The sequence below is a fragment of the Cyprinodon variegatus genome, unplaced genomic scaffold (genome assembly GCF_000732505.1).
Source record: "Cyprinodon variegatus isolate N-32 unplaced genomic scaffold, C_variegatus-1.0 Scaffold27, whole genome shotgun sequence".
In the NCBI taxonomy this organism is placed as follows: domain Eukaryota; kingdom Metazoa; phylum Chordata; class Actinopteri; order Cyprinodontiformes; family Cyprinodontidae; genus Cyprinodon; species Cyprinodon variegatus.
Window position 1 is genome coordinate 2,180,165 of NW_015150480.1, and position 20,671 is coordinate 2,200,835.

Sequence of the window (20,671 nt, forward strand, 5' to 3'; positions counted from 1 at the left end):
CCTTTAATCAAATTGGATATTTTTGAAGTATGAATTAAAGAGATGCTGCTCGGTGATGCAATGCCTTGCAGCAAGAAGGTTCCGGGTTCGATTCCCGAACTGGTTTCTTTCTGCATAGAGTTTGCATGTTCTCCCTGAGCATGGATGGGTTTTCTCCGGGTACTCCTGCTTCCTCCCACAGTCCAAAAACATGAGATGCCCTGATCTGAAACTTGTTTGTTGTAAAGCTTTCATATGCAAATAGATATTTATACCCCCCTTCAGGTTTCTCCTAAAATCTAAATTGAAAAAATATTTTACTTTACCCTTTCTGCAATGACTGCTGATTAAGAGGCAGGATCACGTCACATATTAGAGAGTGTTCACTGTGAAAGTGGGTTTTATTTAGCCTCAGAATATTTTAAATGCTGCATGATAGACGAAATTTGAGACTCATTGCCTCAACTGGTTCCTAAATCTTAATTTTCCTTCATAAGTTAAATTTTTAAGACCTTTTTATCCTTATTGGCATATTTTGTCTGTATTTCCTTTGTGGTACCACTAAAATGGGTCACTCGTCTCTAAAATGTTGCACGATGACCAGTGGGTCCTCCTGCTGCAGGAGCTCCACTGTCTAAAAGAAACACAGATATCCACCTACACATTACACTATTGTCTTATTATTTAATAAATGTAATAATTTAAATGCCCCTAGATGCTCTAGTTATATAACTTTGAATATTATGTCCAACTGTACACTCAGTTGTCTTTTAATGGTACCAGATCTGTATTTGGACCTGTTGTTACAAGGAAGGTGCAAACACTCACCATTTATTTCCTAAATGTTTAAGACTTATTATTTTACCATATTACCACAGAATTAAATGTTTATATTGATGGGTTTTGGCCTCTTAGTGTCGTGGTAATTCCTTTAATTCCTAAACCTCTTTATGATGCTAGAAATAACCTAATAACTCAGCATCAGCTTCAGTGCTAAGAAGTACAATGTTGTTGCAGTCAGAAAGTTGCGTTCAACGATCAGTGACAGATAAGATTTTGGATTTTGCAGCCACTGCTGATCAACCTGAGACCATCTGATTGCAATCACCAGACCTTTTTGACTGTCTCCACTAAACTTAGCTGTATATCTCCAGACTAAATAATGTTGTACACTTTGCTGAATTCCTTTAGGTGGACCTGGCCACACACTGTGGCTTTATGGGAGGACTCCAAAGGAATGGAAGCACAGGCCTAACAGCTCCCTACTATGCTACCTCCACCGTAGAAGTCATTTTCCACGTATCCACAAGAATGCCATCTGACTCTGATGACAGCCTCACCAAAAAGGTAAAAAAAAAAGTCGTCTTAACTTTTCTAGCTCCTGGTAGAAATGTGGATATCATCGTAATAAAAAGCTTTACATACCTGTTTTTATAAAGATACCAGAGTACAGCTTCTTCCAGACATTAGAGGCGGTAAAACGGCTCTGTAGTAATGCCTGCATAGAGCCGTGTGTTGTGTAGCCTCCACTTCTCTGTTAAGCTGAGATCAGGAGGTGTGACTCCAAAGTACGGGCATTGATTAGTGACCCTGGTCAGGAAGGCCTGAGGAGTAGAGAATCGCAGGCGCGTGTGTGAAGAGAGGGCATGTGCTGCTGTGGTAATGACTATGATTCGGCCAGCTTCTGCCCCCCTCCCTGTGCGCTGTGACCAGGGCCTGGATTCAGCCATTAGCTCTCCCCGCTAGGGCAGGCGCCGGCCGGATGCCGGCAGGATCCTTTTATCCAATTCCTGCTGCCGCCACAGGAGCAATCGATTGGGTTCTGCTGTGGGATTCTGAGCTCTAGTGCAGCGGTAGCAGTTAGCACAGAGAAATGAGCCGCAAGGCCCCTGCCCGCAATGCCAATCTTCTCATACAGTACCCTGCTGGGAAGGGAAATTCATCAGGCTCTCCTCATATCCAACCACAATACTGCTCTCAGCAGACTTTCTCCCTCTTGTTTTATAGAATGGTACTCGACTCATTCCAAACAAATGCTGAAGTTTCTGCTCCCTAAAATTAGAGTTAGAGGGAAGAGTTTCTTTGATCTTTTCCAAAGTGTGGTGTTGAAGTAGTGTGATGCTACTCCATCACCATACATTTCACTAGTAACTTCTGTAATTGCTCTGGCTCACCTTGCTCAGATCCCCACACCAGCCACAGGTCTGACAAAAATTGGCAGCTGGCTGTTGCTGCAAATGCTTTTGAAAAGGAAGACGGGAGGGAGGAGAATTGGAATGAGGAACAGGCTTTGTCTTTGTCCGACTAGGATGCTCCTATGTCAATTTAAAAATAACACTTTGTCCAGCAGTCACCCACTTTACTGGCTGTAACCATAGAAGCAGACCGTGGGGAGGTACGGATGGGGCACTTCTTGCCGTGCAGATCTGTCTTTTTGAAGACGAGAGCACAACAAACCCCGATAAGAACACAGAGAGAACCACAAATTCCTGAATCCAATTGTGGGTTTTAGGGGCAGGGCAAGCTGCAGCAGTAGCAGCTGGCTCCAGTAATGGGGTTATGGAAACGACCTGCAGGGTTGGGGTCAGGCCATGTAGTTCTTAGTGCATGTGTGTGAAAGAGAGTGAGATAGACGGGTGCCTCAGCTATCACACTCACCCCCAGGCACTACAGCTTAACTGGGCTGCTGCAGGTTGTTTTTATAAGGAGCCTCTTTTGTTCTGGAGTCCTCTGGTTTTCTGTTTCCACGTCTGTAAAGCCCAGTGGCTGGATGGGAGGTCAAAGAGGGATAATTGGACAAGAGCCTTTGACTCAAATCACATTTTATTAAAGAAGTCTCAAACATTTGGATGTGATTAATGGGGGGGGGTTAAATAGATTTGTGTAGAAGATGATTTACTAGAGCATAAGCATCCTCATTAAACTTGTCATTCAGCTCATCCAAATGCTAATATCTTAACCCAAATTAACATCCCAGTGTTAATTGTCTCCTGCAAATGCATATTCAACATTTTCTCTGAAATTGTCCCAGTGACTGACCCGGCTGGTACCTGCTGATCCTTGGACAGACAGACTGAACCGGCGAGCTTCAGTAATCAGCATGCCGTGGATTTGTTTAAGATTACCGTATTACCATAATTAAGGGCTTATAATAGAATGTGCTAATTGCATTTTTTGTTGGCAAGGGCATGTTTCTTAATGGCTCATTAGGCCAACAGTACATTGGCAGATGTTTTCTTCTGAGTGGAGGCTCACTTTTCAGTGTCCTTGATAGAAATCCGAAGGGTTGCTTGTTCAACATCACTGGACCTTTTCCAATTTTGTCACCTATGTAGTATAAATTAATTGTATTTCTTTGGGATTTGTTGTAATAGACCAATACAAAGTAGTAAATCCATCAAATTGAAGAAAACCGGGATTTTCAATTTTATTTTTTGTAGCCGGAAAGGCAGAAGGTTAAACTCTGCCCCAGTCTCAAGTTCATCGCCATTCCTGCCAACTGCCAACTTTCAGTTTTGTGACAGAAAAAAAGCCTCCCATGCTGTTATGCTACTTTCACTACCTGATCCGTCCCGGAAGCACGATCCCTACCATCAACTTATTTGTGCAATCCAGGACGCCTTCAATTTTATTTTGTAAAAAATACCTAAATTACGTTTTTCTTTCTGTTTTATCACTCGTCGGAGCAGATAATGGGATCCTACGCTACTTCAGGGATGTAACTTTTTCGGCTTTGGGTTTAAACATAAATATAGTCTTTTTGAGTTTTATGTTTTCCTTTCGTGTTAACATTGTGGTATATAGTGCATACCCTAAAAAGAAAATAACTAAAATGCAGATAAACTTGGTTTAATCATATTTTGCTGGACTGATCTGAGCATGCCTGGTGATGATGTCTGAGTAGTTTAGCTGAGAAAATGTAAAAAGCATCAAAATTGTCTCAGAAAAGTCATAAAAAAACTTTTTTAAAGATGTGTATTAGCATTCATTAGTGAGTTAAGGATATTTTAGTACCATAGTTACATTATTTATGGAAAACCGAATGTGTGTAGGGATGGGGATTGAAAACCGGTTCCTGTTCAGAACTGGTTCTGTGTGTTCCATGGCACCATTTTGTAGCTCGCCTAACGGTTTTCTTAATGATTCCAGGCAGCACCAGAGTCTAGCACTGGGCAGCACGACTTACGTCAAGTTTTTTACACAAGTTACGCACACGGCATTCAGTAAGCAAGTACGACGTGACCAGGCATAAGTCTAGAGAAGCAAAACAAAAGCAGTCAAAGCGATTGAAAATTTGGCTACATTTTAGGGAAGAGAAAGATGGCAACAAGGCAATCATTACAAAGTGACAATAACATCCGGGGCAGGAAATAAATCCAACATGCAGAAACACCTGCCCATACAACATGACATACATTTTAACAAATGCCTTGTTTTCGATACCTTCTGGACAGAAGCTAAAGTTACAACTAGCATGGAAGGCAACTCTGGTGGTAAATAGTAAGTTTTGTATCACTGCCTGTGCTGATCCTAGTAAATCATACGCCATTTTTGGAAATAAACCAATTTCCTACCTCTCTTTGGGGTTATTAAACATGCTACGATGTTGCTCCGCAGTTCAGGGAGCGAGAGAAAGGTGACGCTCATTTATTTAAATCAGTGGGAGATGAGTTTATTTTCCGAAATTGTACAGTAATGCTTTTTCATTAAACGGATGCCTTCTCCATTAGATTTAGATGACTGTGACGAGACGGATAGCCTGGCTGGATCAGAGGCTGGCAGCTCCCGTTCACTGCCTTCTGTTTTCGTGGAGGCAGGCAGAAATAGAACGTCCCAGGGGAAGGTAGATCAATGTCACCATAAATTCACCAAGTTCATTGTTTCGCAGAATCGATAAGGTATCGAATCGTTGCACAAAATCGATAAGGGAAACGGAATCTTGAAAATCTTTTCAATTCCCAACCCTAGATGTATGTTTGAGCGTGCGCAAATGAGCTGATGGTACTGATTGTGCTAAATAATAATATTACCTAATAAAATTACTATAATAATAATAATATTACCTAAGCTGTCAGCTACGATCAGTGTTTCTCAGCGCCGAGAGATGGCGTTGGTCGGAATTTTTTTGAAATTTCTGCTTCAGTCTGATGAAAGGTGTATGTATCCCAGTCGGGTCCGTATGTGATGCGATGGGCAAAAACTCATGCAGTGTATGCACGGCTTTAATTTCTAACAGCATTTTGTATAAAAACCAAAAGTTAGGTCTTGATCTCATCTATTCAGAAAAGGCTCTCCCTATGGTTTGCCATGTTGTTTGCAAACAGTTGCATGCTTTAATGTTGATAAATTGTCCCACCTGAGCTTTAAAGCTCTGTAGCTTCTTCAAAGTTACTGTGAGCCCTTTCTTATTAGCTCTTAGGTGGACTTCCATGTTTTAGTCGGTTCAACTTTTTCTCATTTACAGGTGATTTATTGATCAGAATCCCATGAGAAGCTTTAAAGATTGGGATCATGTTTTGTAACCTAATCCAGTGTTTAATTTCTCCACAACTTTCTCCTTGGCTTGTTTGGTGTGTTTCTTCACTTACAAACCTCTGATACCTTCAAACAACAGCTGTTTTTACTGAGAGATTTGGATTGGATGTATTTATAAATCCTAATTTGAACCCAATTGTTTCCATTGGATTTTATTTAGAGATATCAGATTCAAGGGTTACAGTTTTCAGTTTTTTGCTTAAAGCTTTAAAGAATTCTGTATTTTTTGTTTTAGCTTCACAATCATGCAATGCTTTGTCTGAGCCTATTACATAAAATTCAAATCAAACCCTTCAACTTGTTCTGATTGTAACATGACGAAATGTGGAGTAGGTCAAGGGAGGAGAATACTAAAGCAAATGGGCTGATCTTAACCTGGAAGAGAATATACTGTAACTTTGTTCACCTGTTTGCTTTCAAAAACAGGGGACCTGTTTACCTTTTACAAACTACTGTCAACCTATTTCCTGTCATTTAAGTGTGTCTTCTTGTCCAGCCCACTTTCATTTGTGTTCATGAATAGAGTGGAAATGGGAAGCAATTTAAGCTCTGCTGCGGAGGGTTAATTGGATTTGAATTACTTGTTTTTTTTTAAAGTGCAATTTTGGCTGTTTTGTGTTTGCTATTTGAATTTGTAATGAAAAACCTATAAAAAGAGGCAAATCCAGGGCTTCAACCCCAGTGCTAACCATTGTTTATTCTAACAAACTTTGTGATTTTTCTTACACCTGATCCTTGTAGTAACAGGAAAATAGTTTCAGCTTTTTTGGAGAAACCTTTGGGCTACCTTCAGTTTTCGCTTCCGGTCTGTAGAAGACAGGTTTGGATAAAACAGTTTTTTGAAATAATCCTCCTAAATTTCTTGCTAAAGGCGAGTTCTGTGTGTGCACCTTAAAGCTCTATCTCTCCAGTTTGTTTTCCTGAAAAGAGATCACTCGGGACAAACTCTTTAAATAACACTTCATAACTATATGTATTAAATAACCATGAGGCTTGACAACAGATTCTGATAGAAATTGTAATCTTACTCAGATCAGACAAGTTGCTTAGACGGTACAGAAGGCAGCTGTTTACCAACTGGGCTCACTTCTCATGAAGTGGCCACAATTAACAGTTAAAGAAGCATTTTATACAACATCCATGGCTCCAGCCTTATAAAAATATTACACTTTGTTCTTTGCTGAAGGACACCACTCTCATTCCATTCCCAAATATTTGCCCCTCACAGAATAAAGATGATAACCATATAACGCCGGACGGAGGGACTGTCCTAATTAGATAATCTACTGGGGAAAACATCAGTTCTGACACAAAACAGGCAGTAATATTAAGGTGTAATAAAGTGACACATTATCAATGATAATTATCCTAACATTGTCTTATTTTCCTCATCTACATAACAGTGGAAATAAAATTCACATGCAAGGCCCTCAATTACAATGATTTTTGTGTTTACTGGCAGCTGCGTCACTTGGGCAACGATGAGGTGCACATCGTGTGGTCCGAGCACACCAGGGACTACCGCCGTGGCATCATCCCAACTGACTTTGGAGATGTGCTCATTATCATCTACCCGATGAAGAATCACATGTATTTCATACAGATCATGAAGAAGCCTCAGGTAGATATTTATGTACAGCATTTTCTACCTTTTTCTTACATAAACCTAGCTGTCGCACACCAGCTCCTGACGGCTGGTGTCTTGTAACTTTTACGTGTTTAATGGTTCAAAACCTCCAGAGTCCTGCTTATGATCTAAGCCTTTGATTCAGTGTGTTGGATACAGCAACACTTCTACAGGTGGAAGAACACTGGCCCTCTAGGAGGGCAGTGTGACACCAGAGGTAAGAAAAATATTTCAGGGATGGCAAGATCTTCTGCATTAAACTGTTCAGTTAAAACTAAACCATAATCTAGTCATTGAGTGAAGTAGTTGCATCTTAAAAAAAACAATAGTTTTTAAGAAAAAAAGGATTTTTTTATTACTTCAAGCAATCCTTTTAAAATGAAACAGAAATACTTAGTAAAAGGTATAGTGGAGGATTTTCATGAATTTTTGAAAAGACCCACCATCTCCACTTTAAAAAAGAAATGCACTGTTGCAACTCTGTACCCGCTACCAATAGGGAACGCCTATTAAACACTTGCAAGAGCATGCACAAGCCCATTTCTCCTTGTGCACGCTCTATTTAAAAGTTGCTGTTTGCATCGCCCACACAATGCATTTTTTAGCCCCATTTACACTACCCTTATGAAACCATGCAGAGAACGGTCCGAGCACGGTAACCAAGATAACTGTTGAGTGTAAACGGAAGGCTCGGCACAGTTCATCTAGGGTTCGGTTCTATGATATCAAAAAGCATCTCAGCAGATAGCTTATTGAGAATAAAGATCGTGGTGAGACCTGGGATGATGCCGAAAGCGAGAAGGAGGCCTTCTTCACCTGGCATTGTGCAAACAACGAAATATCACTAATATAACAAACATAAGTTCCTGAATGTTATGGGCGCTGCCATTTTTGTTTGCGTAATTCCTGCATTGAGAGCTGTGGTATCATGGACCACCCATAGGGGGCGAGGAACAGTGTTGGGGTGATGTGTAAATGGTCATAAGAACCAAGCTCGGCAAGGTTAACTGATCCAAGCTCGGTCCGAACTCGGCACGGATCGGTTTCAGAGAGCTAGTGTAAATGGAGCATTAGGGTTGTATCAACAAAAGGAAGGGCAACAGCAGGAGTGAAATGATAGTAAGAGAACGGCTTTGGTTTAACAAACTTTATTTTTAAAGTTTCTTCCTACTAGAATAAAAGCAATCAAACTAATTCTATTATGTATTAATTGCAAGATTTATAATTTCTGTAGGATATAAATCTTTTTTTATCATAAAGGTTTTTTTCCCCTATGAAATAAATTTGACTAAAACATGATAAGCACTTAAAGTTAAGGGATTCACAAAGATCAAGACTTGTTCTATTTAACTGACTTTAGACAGCATAGTGCTGATTTAATTTATTGACCCTGTTTGTGTGGTAATGCAGTCATATCTCCGCATTTCCTGTTTCATTTTCCTGTAAAATTTGAAAAGATGTTTCTGCTTTCTGTTTTCTGTCTGAAGGCTTTCAGTGCTCCTCTACTCCAGCAGTGCATTATTACCCACACTGTGGGTATGTGCTCTCAGAGGTGGTTACTGCCCTTTGTTGGTTAGCTTTCATCTTGGTTACTTTGCAGTGCTGCGCTCGATGTGTGGCCTCAAAGAGGGCAGTGAAATGTCTAAACTCTTGAAGCCAGTGATGACAAATTTTGGATGCCACTCCTGTGGCATCAAATTAAAAAAGAAGGAATAAAAAACATATTTGCAGTATTTTGTTTTACTAATATTAGAAATTTGTTATTGTAAGAAATCTTCTATGTTTTTGCTTTTAAGTAATATCCCCATAAAAACGTATTGTTTAATTTGACTGGATTCTTAAACTGTCGGAACTGCCAAGTTGAACCTTTCGGGAACCCTTTGACATCCACGTCAACTTCCAGGTCAATGACTATTGAGCTCTGGTGATTAAGGGCCCCTTCCAATATGCATGAACAGACGCGTGTACCCACACAAACACACGCACACACTCACTCAGGCTGTTGCAAAAATTCATATTGGTCCTTTTGTATTTGTTCAGCAGCTCAATATGAGGGCATTGTATAGCATTGATTGTCATTTTAATTTCATTTACCCATAACATTGATTCACATTAGATATGTGTAGTTGTCATGCAAAGTTAGGAAAAATTCAATTTCAACTTGAACCCTTGCCCTAAGCAGATGGAGCAACCGTTTGGAAGAAATAGGATTTTTAATCCAAGCTATTTAGTTATTTGAGTGCTGTGAAAAACTATGCTACTCCATACAGATTTCTTTATTATTTTTTGCCAACCTTCAAACTAATTAAATCTGTAAAGGACTAAAAGATATAGACCCCTCTGGCCCCATTTAAATAATGGATCTCCCACCTGGTTATATATTATTAACGAAGTTTAACTATTTTTTTCTTAGCTGGGTTGAATGTGTCTAACCACACCCATGCATCTATACTACCAGACAAATAGAGTCAGGAATTAATTAAACTTTAACCCAATGGCATACAGGAGATATTTGCCCCATTTACAATACCCTGTGAAACTGATCCATGCCAAGTTCGGACCAAGCTTGGATCAGTTAACCGAGCCAAGCTTGGTTCTTACGACCATTTGCACATCACCCTAGCACGGTTCCTCGCCTCCTATCGTTCGTCCACGATACTGCAGCTCTCAATGTGGGGATTACACAACCAAAACGGAGGCGCCCATAACATTCATGAACTTATGGGACTGGATAGCGTCCTCCACCCAAACTTTTATGAGAGGCTCTGTTTTAGCAGCTTGCCAGGTCGCACCACGCTCTTTTGATGCCATTTAATGTTAAAAGGCTGAAATTAGTCAGCTGTTGTAAATAGGAGATGGGCTCTTTGTTATCAGAGAACTGAGCCTCAGATTAACCGTTCCAAGCCCTACTGTTGAACTAGTACTAGATTTAGCGCGGTTTGGTTGGGTCTGTCACGGTCCAGTCGGTTAACGTGCTCAGACAGTTTTCAGCACGGTTTCAAAAGGCTAGCCTAAGTGGGGCTATTTTTTGTTCTTCCGAGTATTCAAAGCCTGAAAGTCTAGAACACAGAAAATGTAAAAAATGTCTTGCAGGGGCCTAGTCAAAGTCCAAACCTAAATCAGACTGACAAAAGCCCCATTTACACTACCCTCTGAAAACCAATCCATACCGAATTTGGATCAGTTAACAGTGCCAAGCATGGTTCCTTACAACCATTTACACACCACTCTAGTACGGTTCCTCGCCTCCTCCTGGCGATCTACGGTACTGATGCTCTCTACAGGTAAACAAGCAAATCAACATGGCGGCGTCCGTAACATTCAGTAAGTTAGCGGACAGTAGGGCAAAGAAGGCAGCCTTTGGTAAATTTACTTGACAGAGTAGGCTTTATGAAAGTGGAAGTGATAGTCTAATCAGGGCTTACAGACACAGAAAGCAACGACAGGAGTACTGGTTCATCACACTACTAAGCAGAATCAGCACTGGAAATCGTGTGGCATGGTAGGGAAGTTAGTACTTTTATGAATGTCTGAAATGTCATGATTATGGAGACTGACTGTGTGGAGATGAGGCGCCCTGCTCATGCGCTCTTTATCTGAGAACTCAGCCACGCCGAGCCCTACTGATGAACTAGTTTGGTTGTGTCTTGCACGGTCCAGTTCAGTTTTGCCTGCATTTTACTCTCAAGCTATCTTTCTTTCAAAAGGATAGTGGAAAAAGGGCTATAGACTGACATGAATTTAAGAATGGGATTAGGCTAGAAACATATCATGAACATATCATATAATGAATTAACATAGTTCTACAGAGAAGAGTGGGACAAAACATGGTGGGACATGGTCTTAACACTATTTGCAAGTTAGCAAAGGGGAAATGACTTCCCACTGGGTAAGAAAAAGGTGTTCTTACATTTGTAAATTTTTTTGTCCTAAATAAACAAGATTAGAGTAAAACAAAAAATGCTCCTTGTATTTTTATTTTCTCTCTGATCTACAAAATAAGTCCCTCTGAAACGTGTACATTTGACCAAAAGAACAATAACAAAAATATGTTGTGCAAACTGGCCACACTGTACAAAATTTTATATTCAAATAAATGTTGATTTCTGGTTTATATTTTTCATTTTCAAACCCTTGCGACTTTCTCTTCCCGTTTGAACTTGTTTAGGTTCCTTTCTTCGGACCTCTGTTTAATGGCGCCATTGTCACTGGGGCGCTATTGCCAAGTCTGGTACGAGCCACATGTATCAACGCCAGCAGAGCTGTCAAGTCCCGGCTGACTCTCTACCAGAGCTTGTATCCTTTACATCCATTTGCCTTTCTCACCATCCGTTCAAAGAACAGCTCATCATTGGAATGCAGTAACAGAAATAAAAGGCCAGCAGCTGAGGTAAAACTTTCCTTGGCTTCTGGTAAGGAGACCACCAACCTGCCTGGGTGAGTTCATTCAGATGTGGCGTGCATGTCATGGTAGTGGGTGTACACAGCTGAGTGCTGACAGTGATCTTTATGAGCTGCCTTATTTACATATAACTGTTAGGCGGGGCTGGTTCGCAGCCTGGAGCAAAAAAAAAAAGCAGGTTTGTTGGGCTGTTTTTTGGGTTTGGGCACAGATAATGTTTCATCATCAATTGCTAGCATGTTATGGCCGAGTAAAAAAAAAAAAAAAAAGAAAGTGTGGGCGAAAAACAGAAGAAACAGAAGCGCCATGAGCAAAAACATGTAAATGCATTTGGGCGCGCACACGCCTGCATCCCTCCGCCCATCCAACAGTGTGCCGTTAAGAGCCGAGCCTGACTCCAGCTGTAGTTGTCAGTTGGTTTAAAGAGAGTGTAATTACCAGTGGAGATCAATTAGCATGTGAATGCCAGCAGCATGGAGTTGCGGGGGGTGAGCTGGGGGAACGAACCGGGATGGCCCCTTGAGGGAGAAACCTGATCTCCTCTTACGCCCAGACTGCTTTTACATCATCTTCTCCCTGAAACTCCTCAGCCCCCCTGGTGGTTACTATAGAAACCTCAGTTTGGGAGGTAGTCTCGTATTCCTGTTTATCTAAAAACGTGTTTTTAAAAGTTTATTTTTTTCATACTCACTCAGTAGACACTGTTGGACCCAAATCAAGCTGCAACTCACACGCTGTGGTCTGTGTGTAAGTATGCATCCGTCTGTGTGTGCTTCACAATGCATCGCATCGCCTGGCTACCCCCAACCCAGTATCAGGCTGTGTCTGCATGTCCCCTGTGGCATCCTGAGTGACAGATGTCTGTTACCCAACGCCAAGTGAATTAGCTCAGTGTGACTGTCTGTGCCAGAGCTGTGGGGGGAGCAGAGGTGGTGGGGCCTCTGCCTTCCTGTGTGAGCCTTAGTGAGGTGCTGGCGGGGGGTTTGGTGCAGAGAGGGTGGAGAGTAACAGGCTTGTGTTGAGCTGCACGGCTTCACCTGGCATTCCTTAGCAGGGAAGCAATGAGCAGAAAGGCACGATCTATGGCAGGAGATAAGCGCTGCCTCTGGAGGTCTGGCACTGATAGGCAGCCAGGCCTCACACACTTCAACAGAGAGATGAACAAGTGCGGCACGTAAAGCAGTGTGCCAATATCAGTCTTTGTAGTTCTGATGTTTGGATGTTGAATAAGAAAGCAATAAGAGACGGTGAATAATCAAAACCTTCAATGTTGTGTTAGTTACCTTTAACACAACCAGTCTTTTTCAAACGTCCCTATTGCATTGTTTTGTTTGCTTCTTCAGATATGCAGCTCTTTATCTTTAACAGGTCAGAGCAACAACAACCAGTGTGCTTTTTTTTTCAAGGATGTGTGTGTTTCCTTTTTCTGTGCAAGAAGAAAATCCTCATCCTTAGTTTACCCCTCCACAATACCTTAACAATCCACAGCCTGCTCTCTGCCTGTGAGGCCACTCTCCAAGGTAATTAGAGAATATTTCTTCAAAGAGGAGCTATATGACCCCTGTGTGTCCAGATAAAAGGCCAGTGTGGCTTTGCAGCCCCCTCTCTCGCTCCGTCACAAGGCTCAAGAGGACTCCAGCAGTCTGCTGCAACGCTCCCAGAATCTCTCAAGCTAATAGGATTTGATATTAAAAAATGTCCACCAGCAACATTGCAGGAAAATTCACACAGATGGGTAACAGTGTTTTTCAGTAGGATACTGCCTCGTAATATCTTTCCCTATTATGTCCTGTTTTCATCCATCTCCTTTTTTTCCCCTCTCCTGCTGATTTGTTAAATCGGAGCTGTTCGATGCATTTATTTATTTTTTTTCCCGGCTTTTAGTTGCACTTTGCTACACAATTTGTCCCAGTTTCCCCTGTCAGGACAACATAGGTCTAAAATTAATAAGAACCTCATCACAAGGTTTTTAAAAACAACCCATCATAGATCATTTATTATTGATATATGGCTGAAAGAAAAAAACAGTCTGGCTTTGAGGTAATAACATCTTGTTTTTAATTTGCCCATCTTTCACAGTGGCTTTTTCAAGACCAGTTAGCCCTAGTTTTTCTGCACTGGTGTCTTTATGGTCAAAAGTCTTTAAAAGGTATAACATATACATGTAGTGTTTGTAAGTGCTGAATTAACTTAGAAATTAGAAAGTAAAATCATTATATTTCCTCACTTTATTCCTTACTTACACTCTCCTTAAATATAAATATTTTGACCTGTTTCATGAATTACTTAAAGGTGCATTTTATTTTTAAAAGTGTACTAAACTAACAGATGCAGTATGAATTAGATTATTATTTTTTAAATTAAGTCCTTATTTGGCATAAACATTGTTTATATGTGATTATAGTGGCATTTGAAATGCTTGAATTAAAAAATAAAAATGTTTATACAAACAAATTGGTCAGATATATCGGATATAAATGATTCCACGTGTTTGTGCGGAATTGCTTGCAGTTGATTGTAAAGCCGTATGTTTGGAAAAGAAGCTCGACTCATGGGTACTTCTTGATGGCATTAAAATAATTTCTAAGAGCATTAAAAGAGCATTAAATTAGAGTTACTCATTCCTGTATAAACCCTATATTAAGCATTTTTTGTTGCTTTTTTTGTGTAACACCCTCAAGCAGTGTGCTTGAAAAACTGGTGCTACTTTTGCTGCTACTTTATTTGAAAATATAGACAATCATCACTAATTTATGTTGAAATTATATTTTTTCTCTTAAATTTATGGCAAAACCAATAAATAGTAACCTTTAAAGTTCATAATTGGCATATCTATGGATCCGTTTCATGGATTTTACTATGGTTCTGGAATAGCTCATAACAATATAGAACCATCAATTTTTGGGCGCAATTTTGTTCAGAAATGTCTGCTTATTGAGAAGTGAGTCAATGTATTGTATCTTATATGCACTCAATACATTGTCAGGACCGTGTCTGCATTAATTACTGCATTAATGCAATGTGGCATAGAGGCGATTAGATAAGAATTGAAGAAAGGGCTGGTTTCCTAAGTGGTGGCTTTAGGTTTCTTTTTTCTGCATCACAATATTCCACAGATTGTCCATGAGGTGTAGGTCAGGATAGTTTTCCAGCCAATCAGATGCCAGCACAGTGATAAAATGTCATTAAAGCAGAATTTTTATCGGTGTCTGCTTGAGAAAAGTTCTGCTGGAAAATGTATTCGACTTCTATCTCAGCAGAGTAAACAGTTTGTAAAGTACCTGTCATTACCCGATCCGTCCTGGAAGCGCGATCCGTCCTGTGCATGTGGGAATAGAATAACTCCCATGTAGGCAATACTTTTTTTTTTTCATACTTTTTTATTCTTTTGTCGTTTTTCAGGTGTGAGGTTACTTTGAATATTTGTGTAAATACTGCATATTCTAAACACAATACATAAAAAAAAAACAAATGGCATTTCGAACGTTGCAGTGACTGCTCTGAGGATGTCCAATGATGACGTCATGCAATAAAATGGAGAGAATGTAAAATGTAACAATTTCTTTCAGAAAAGTCTTCATTTTTTTCAATGCAATGTAGTTCAGCATTCTTTGATGTTTTAAGTATATAAATAAATATTTTCAGCACTGCTATTGCATAGTTTTCGGCGACCCAGATCTAATTATTCTGTGCACGCATGCGCTGGCCTGATCATGCTTCTGGGACGGATCAGGTAGTGACAGTACCTTTAGATACATGTGTTAAGCGCCATATAGATTAACTGAATTTAACTTTTAAACTAAAACTGGTTGACAGCTAGACTGACTTTGTACTTGATACACTTGGCATAGCTCTACAGATAATCTCTGACTATAGAAACTTCATCCTGAACCTCTGACCAGTCTTTATCTCGGATCCCTTGGAGCCAATATTCCAGCATCAGTCAACACTCTTTTTTTCTATTATAACTTTGCATAGCTGCTGGTGTTACAGTTGTTAGTGCACATTTATCTAATGCAGTTTTTCCTTCCTGACAACTTTCCATAAATATCCTCATAAACAGAGCTGCGTTCACATCCAGCTTCTCTTTCACAGCCAGCCTTCCTCAGTCAGCTGTTTCTCACATAATTATTTAGGCCATAAGTTCTGTTTCCACATGAATTTTCTGCAAAGCTGAATTATTAAGTTTTTAAATGCTTGGGGTCCAATATAGAATGAACAGAAACAAATATTTTTATCAGCTCTATTGAATTTTTGAAATTCCTTTTTTTTTTTCTATGCATACATTTAAAGTTTAAAAGTAAACTTTGAAAGCTGTTCCCAAAATCTGGAGAATCTCCATAGTTTAGATTTAAAATTATATTTTAATTCTGATCAGTTCCTTTTCATTCAGCCAGAGCATACACCATAGTTGGAGTAAAGAGCTGATAAGTTTGTTTCACCAGAAAGCAGCCGGTCACCGGATGGTCTCGCTGTCCAGTTCCATTTACTGGTGATGAAGGTCGTTCCTGCTGTCACCATAGAGGAGTCTCCTCACCCAGAAGTCGCAAATCATTTCTCTCTTCAAAAAGCAATTGAGTTTGATGATCCATCTCTCACTTCATGATTGGGCCTTTGTTAAAGGTAGAAATGGATTGTGTGTTTGTGTGTTGAGATGGCAGGTTACTAATAGGTGAGACAATGCAAAACTGACCTTGATTCGGAGACATATCCTCCCTGCTGAACAGAATCGATAGCTTTTGCACACTGCTCTCAGTTCCCATCCTCTGCTCTGACACACAAGGAAAAAACACACACACACAAAGATCCATCTCCAGGCAGCGATCAATAACCATAATCTGTTTCTGCCCATCGCCAGTCATGCGAGCCAGGCTTTTAGGTGGCGTGTATGTGTGAGTGAAGCACAGAGAAGGTTTGATTCTTTCATTAGAACCCAGAAAGCTGTTAAAGTCTGTCATGCCCCCCACCCTTCCCCGCCAACAGGCTCACATTAACATCTGGACTTAATTTCAAAGGATTTAAAGTGAAAACATAAAGGATGTGGTATCTTTTATCTACAGTCCTTTGTGTGTTGCAGACTCACATTGCAATTATTACAGTGACATATCCTCACAGCCCTTCCTCCGAGTTATTGTCCCACCATCGGACCACAGCCCTGCTTTTTTTTCTTTTGTATACTGTAAAACTCTTCACCTAGCAGAGATGAAAGTGCTCCCATATGCATGATGGGGTGTCATGAATAGGATCTGCCATGTTAGTGTTGTCTCGCATGAATTATTTAGCATTTCTGATCGGTCTAATTTGCCAGCTGTTGTGCCATAACTGTCACCAGCCTCATAGATAATACTCAGCAGTCTGGATCGCTGTGGCGCACAATGCTTGACTGGGCGCAGTGAGCCGCCAATGCAAGTCATTATATAGAGGATTCATGTGAGTGTAATTCGCCAACTTCCTGTTTGTAGGAAACAGAGCTGACTACCAGCGAGTCATTTTGAAATTCAAGTCGATTTCATCACCTGGACTTATTGAATAAGTTTATTAAAGCTGAATTATTGCAGGCTGAGTAGATGGGTGGAGGCCCAGTTTGGACTTGGCCTGTTCTTCTTTGGGCGGTGGCTGGCATTGGCTTTGATAGGCTAGTTGGGAGTTTATGCATTATTTGGAGGGCTACTAAAAGAGAAGGGGTCTCTCTCCCCCCCTGAATGTTTTAACCTAATCCCATTATCAGTGTTGCGCACTGCCTCCCATCTCTTCCCCTCCTTATCCCTGCCCCCTCCCGCCCCTCTCTCCAGCTGACCAGCTGTTCCTGCCGGGACTCACGACAATGTCCGATGTGTTCAGATCACTGAGTAAGCCCCCACTCCACTCCACACACACACACACACACACTCTGCTTCCAATGCACACTCACACACAGATGAACAGAGTGTAGACCATGCACAACCAAAGCAATTGCCAAGCCCATTGCTGGAGCGTAGAAAGGCCTAGAAGGAGGAGGGTGTTAGTTAGGGTTGGGTGGGGTGTGGGGGGTAGCTTTGGGTGTGTGGAGGGGGCAAGCACAGGCCTGTCAAACCAAGAGCCCTGACTCAGGAGGCAGTCCAGCTCGGATGGCATATGGCGTCTAGCTTCATACAACATGCAAAAGTATTCTCGCCCTACGTCCCCTCTCACCCCCCTCTCCCTGTCTCCCACTCCTGCTGCTAATGCAAAATGACTCATAGCATTACTCCTTTTTTAACCCCCCCCAAACATGAGTTCCTCCTCCTCTCGCCACCCATCTCACAACAAAAGGCGTCCACTGCATGGCACCCACACCCTGAAAGGCCCCGGAGGCCCTGGCCCCATCCCGTACTTTGGAGTCTGGGCTTCACGGGGGACCGCCCCTTTCAAAAAACACAGGTAGGGCAGGCGTAGAACCAGACGGCCAACAGCAGGGTCCCTGAGCCCCGCCAAAGAGAACCATACATAGACTGCTGGTGTCAAACTGTGTAGGCTGTTAGCTATTTGGAAATTGTGGGGGGAAAAACTTATCAGTTCATGTGTTTTAGCTGCATCTCTAGAATAAATCATTACATGTAAACTATTATAATATTTTATTTAAAAACAGTTTTATGGCAGGTTTTGTAACACATGTGAATATGCTGTTATATGCTCTTTAAATGACAACCCCCTGAAGTAGTTGCCAATATAAATAAATTTAATAAATACATATTGAAGATATCTATTTTCACAACTATTTTTTATGTATATATTAATATCAGCAAAACAAAATAAAAAATTCAAAGCCCCTAGCTGAGATCCTGTAATCCCAGAGTCCCCACTAGACGCCTCCAGGTCCAGTGTGATTGGTTTGTTGTTGCCGTTTCCAGCTGAAGTGTAAAAACCTGTCCCTCCGCTTTAAGTGATTAGCATCCAGCTAGCCATTCCATCTGTTACCCTTAGCCCTGTTTAATTAATGAACTTTCTTTTTCCACCCCACACCCAGTGAGCGCAGCACTAAAGCAAAAGCTGTTAGTCCTCTCAGGTTATCATGTTATCCCCCTTCCCACACACCCCCAACTCGGTGCATTCCCATTGATTAGTTATGTTTTGTTTTGCCTGTCTTTTGTCTCAGGGTTCTTGAAGGGAGGGTTAATGAGCTTTACTGGCAAGCGGTGGTGCTTGGAATGGGGGGGGGGATAAATGCGAATAATATATTTTTTTTGTAATAGATTTGGCATCGATGTGAAGCCTCGTGCCTTCATGCCCGTTTGTGCAACTGGGAAAGATGTGTGTTTGTGCGCAAATAGCTTTGAAGTGCATTGTATTTCATCTCTCTGTTGTTCCTCTGGAAGACTCTTAAACAGTCAACTGTGTCACTATTCATCGCCAGACCATCCCAGAAAAAAAAAAAGCATGTCCCATTCTCTTGTTACCAGCAAGTAGTCTGTCTTTTTTCCCCTTTATGTCCCGTCTTCCTTGCGTATCTCCCTCTACAAGGCCTGGAGCAGCTCGTTGTCCAGCTAAAGCAGCCCTCTTTTGTTTGTGCGGCACTTTTTATCCTTGTGCTAATCGCCGTGGTCGTGTGCCTGAGTTGGACCCCATATTTCACGCTCGGCTCTCCTTTGTTTGACACACCACCCCTGATAAGAATCCCAATTCTAGGGCCTCTCTGATATTGAAATCCAGCAGCGGAGTAGAAAGAGCCTTCAATCATCCATTATCTGTGCTCCAGTGATTACTATTCAATCTCACAGGGTCCAGGCTCCTCATCACTGGCCTCAGAGCTGAGGCCGGCCTCTGAAAGAACCCACATCCCTTAATGCCTGTGTCACATTCAGGCATATCCATAGATATTCCTGACGCTGTCGTGAGGCAGTCACACATTGAATGCTGCTGGGAAATGTCAGCGAAATGTCACTCATCTCGCTCCGCTGGAATCTCTACGTCTCTGATCTAGCACCAGGATTTTGTAAACGCTTTTTTTTTTAAACGTGTTACATCATCCACCTTTTTTTTTTTTTTTTTTTTTTTTATAAATGATCCATTTCATTTTCAATTCTTCTTTTTCCTCTCAGTCTCCTGAGCTGCTCTTTTATTATAAGAGTGCGCTGCTTTTTGTTGCAGACTTTAGTCCGTGGTGTTAAGAAGGAATTAGTTGATTATTTATAAGTTCCACATTAATGCCTCTTTAAATACTTCAAAGGCACTGTGTGCTTCTCGGCTGGCCTCTGGCTATTGTTTTCTTTCAGAGGACGTCCTTGTCCGTCTCAGCATTTGCATTTTTGTACTAAATGGAATTTTTTTTTTTTCGTATTGATATACAAGCACAGCGGACAAAGCAATAACAAAAACAAAACATTTAAGTGTGCATCGCTGTGCATTGTTTGCCTCTTCTTACATAGAGCAGCCTCTGATGTGTTAATTCTGATAGCCCGTCTTTTATTGTCAAGTGGTGTCTGTAGCTAAAGAGAAGCTGCTGAGAGACGCTGGCTGAATCTTCTGACGCCTCTCTACTGCAGCAGGCCTTAATAATACTAAGTTTAATGGGGTGCTGGTCATTTAGCTGTTTTAGTCTTTTAATACCAACCATGTGGTCTGTTTATGTCCGGCAGGAGGACATTTAAAAGTCTGTTTCTGTATTCTACCTATAATCTTTTGTAAAGAAATGTACCGTAATTAAAAGCTAAGGAACATCTTTAAGCAAGAGGCTGCAGAGTTATTTTCAATCTGTTGTGTACCGCTCCACACAGACTTGACATTTTCCCACTATACTTGGAGAATATTTGAATACAATAAAAAAATAAAAGAATCTGGTGTAATTTTTGATCAAAAGTCAAATTTTTAGCACCCACTTGCATTAGCTACACATATGTACCCAGAAGTCATTACTTGAACAGAGAAAGTTGGAACGCACCCAGGAATCAGATTTTTTTTGCATGCATGTTGTATTTAAAGAAAACATATCCAGATTAATCATTTATCTGCATCTTTAATATTGTCCTTTCTTTGGGCATCCAGGTGGCGCAGCGGTTAGTGCGCACAACCCATGTACGGAGGCCTTAGTCCTCGACGCGGCCTTAGTCCTCGAATCCGGCCTGTGATCCTTCGCCGCATGTCTCTCCCCCCTCTCATACCCCCTTTCCTGT

General features: G+C 41.1%; 1 protein-coding gene across 6 annotated transcripts in view; it reads left to right on the forward strand.

The window, feature by feature from the left end:
- Positions 1 to 20,671, forward strand: part of ralgapa2 (Ral GTPase activating protein, alpha subunit 2 (catalytic)) — a 147,679-nt gene that overhangs the window by 99,887 nt on the left and 27,121 nt on the right. For all 6 annotated transcript variants that reach the window (XM_015396705.1, XM_015396711.1, XM_015396727.1 and 3 more), the window contains 3 exons: positions 1,171 to 1,326; positions 6,977 to 7,135; positions 11,310 to 11,437. In XM_015396705.1, coding sequence (XP_015252191.1) covers positions 1,171 to 1,326; positions 6,977 to 7,135; positions 11,310 to 11,437 — 443 coding nt within the window. The remainder of the gene's footprint in view (positions 1 to 1,170; positions 1,327 to 6,976; positions 7,136 to 11,309; positions 11,438 to 20,671) is intronic.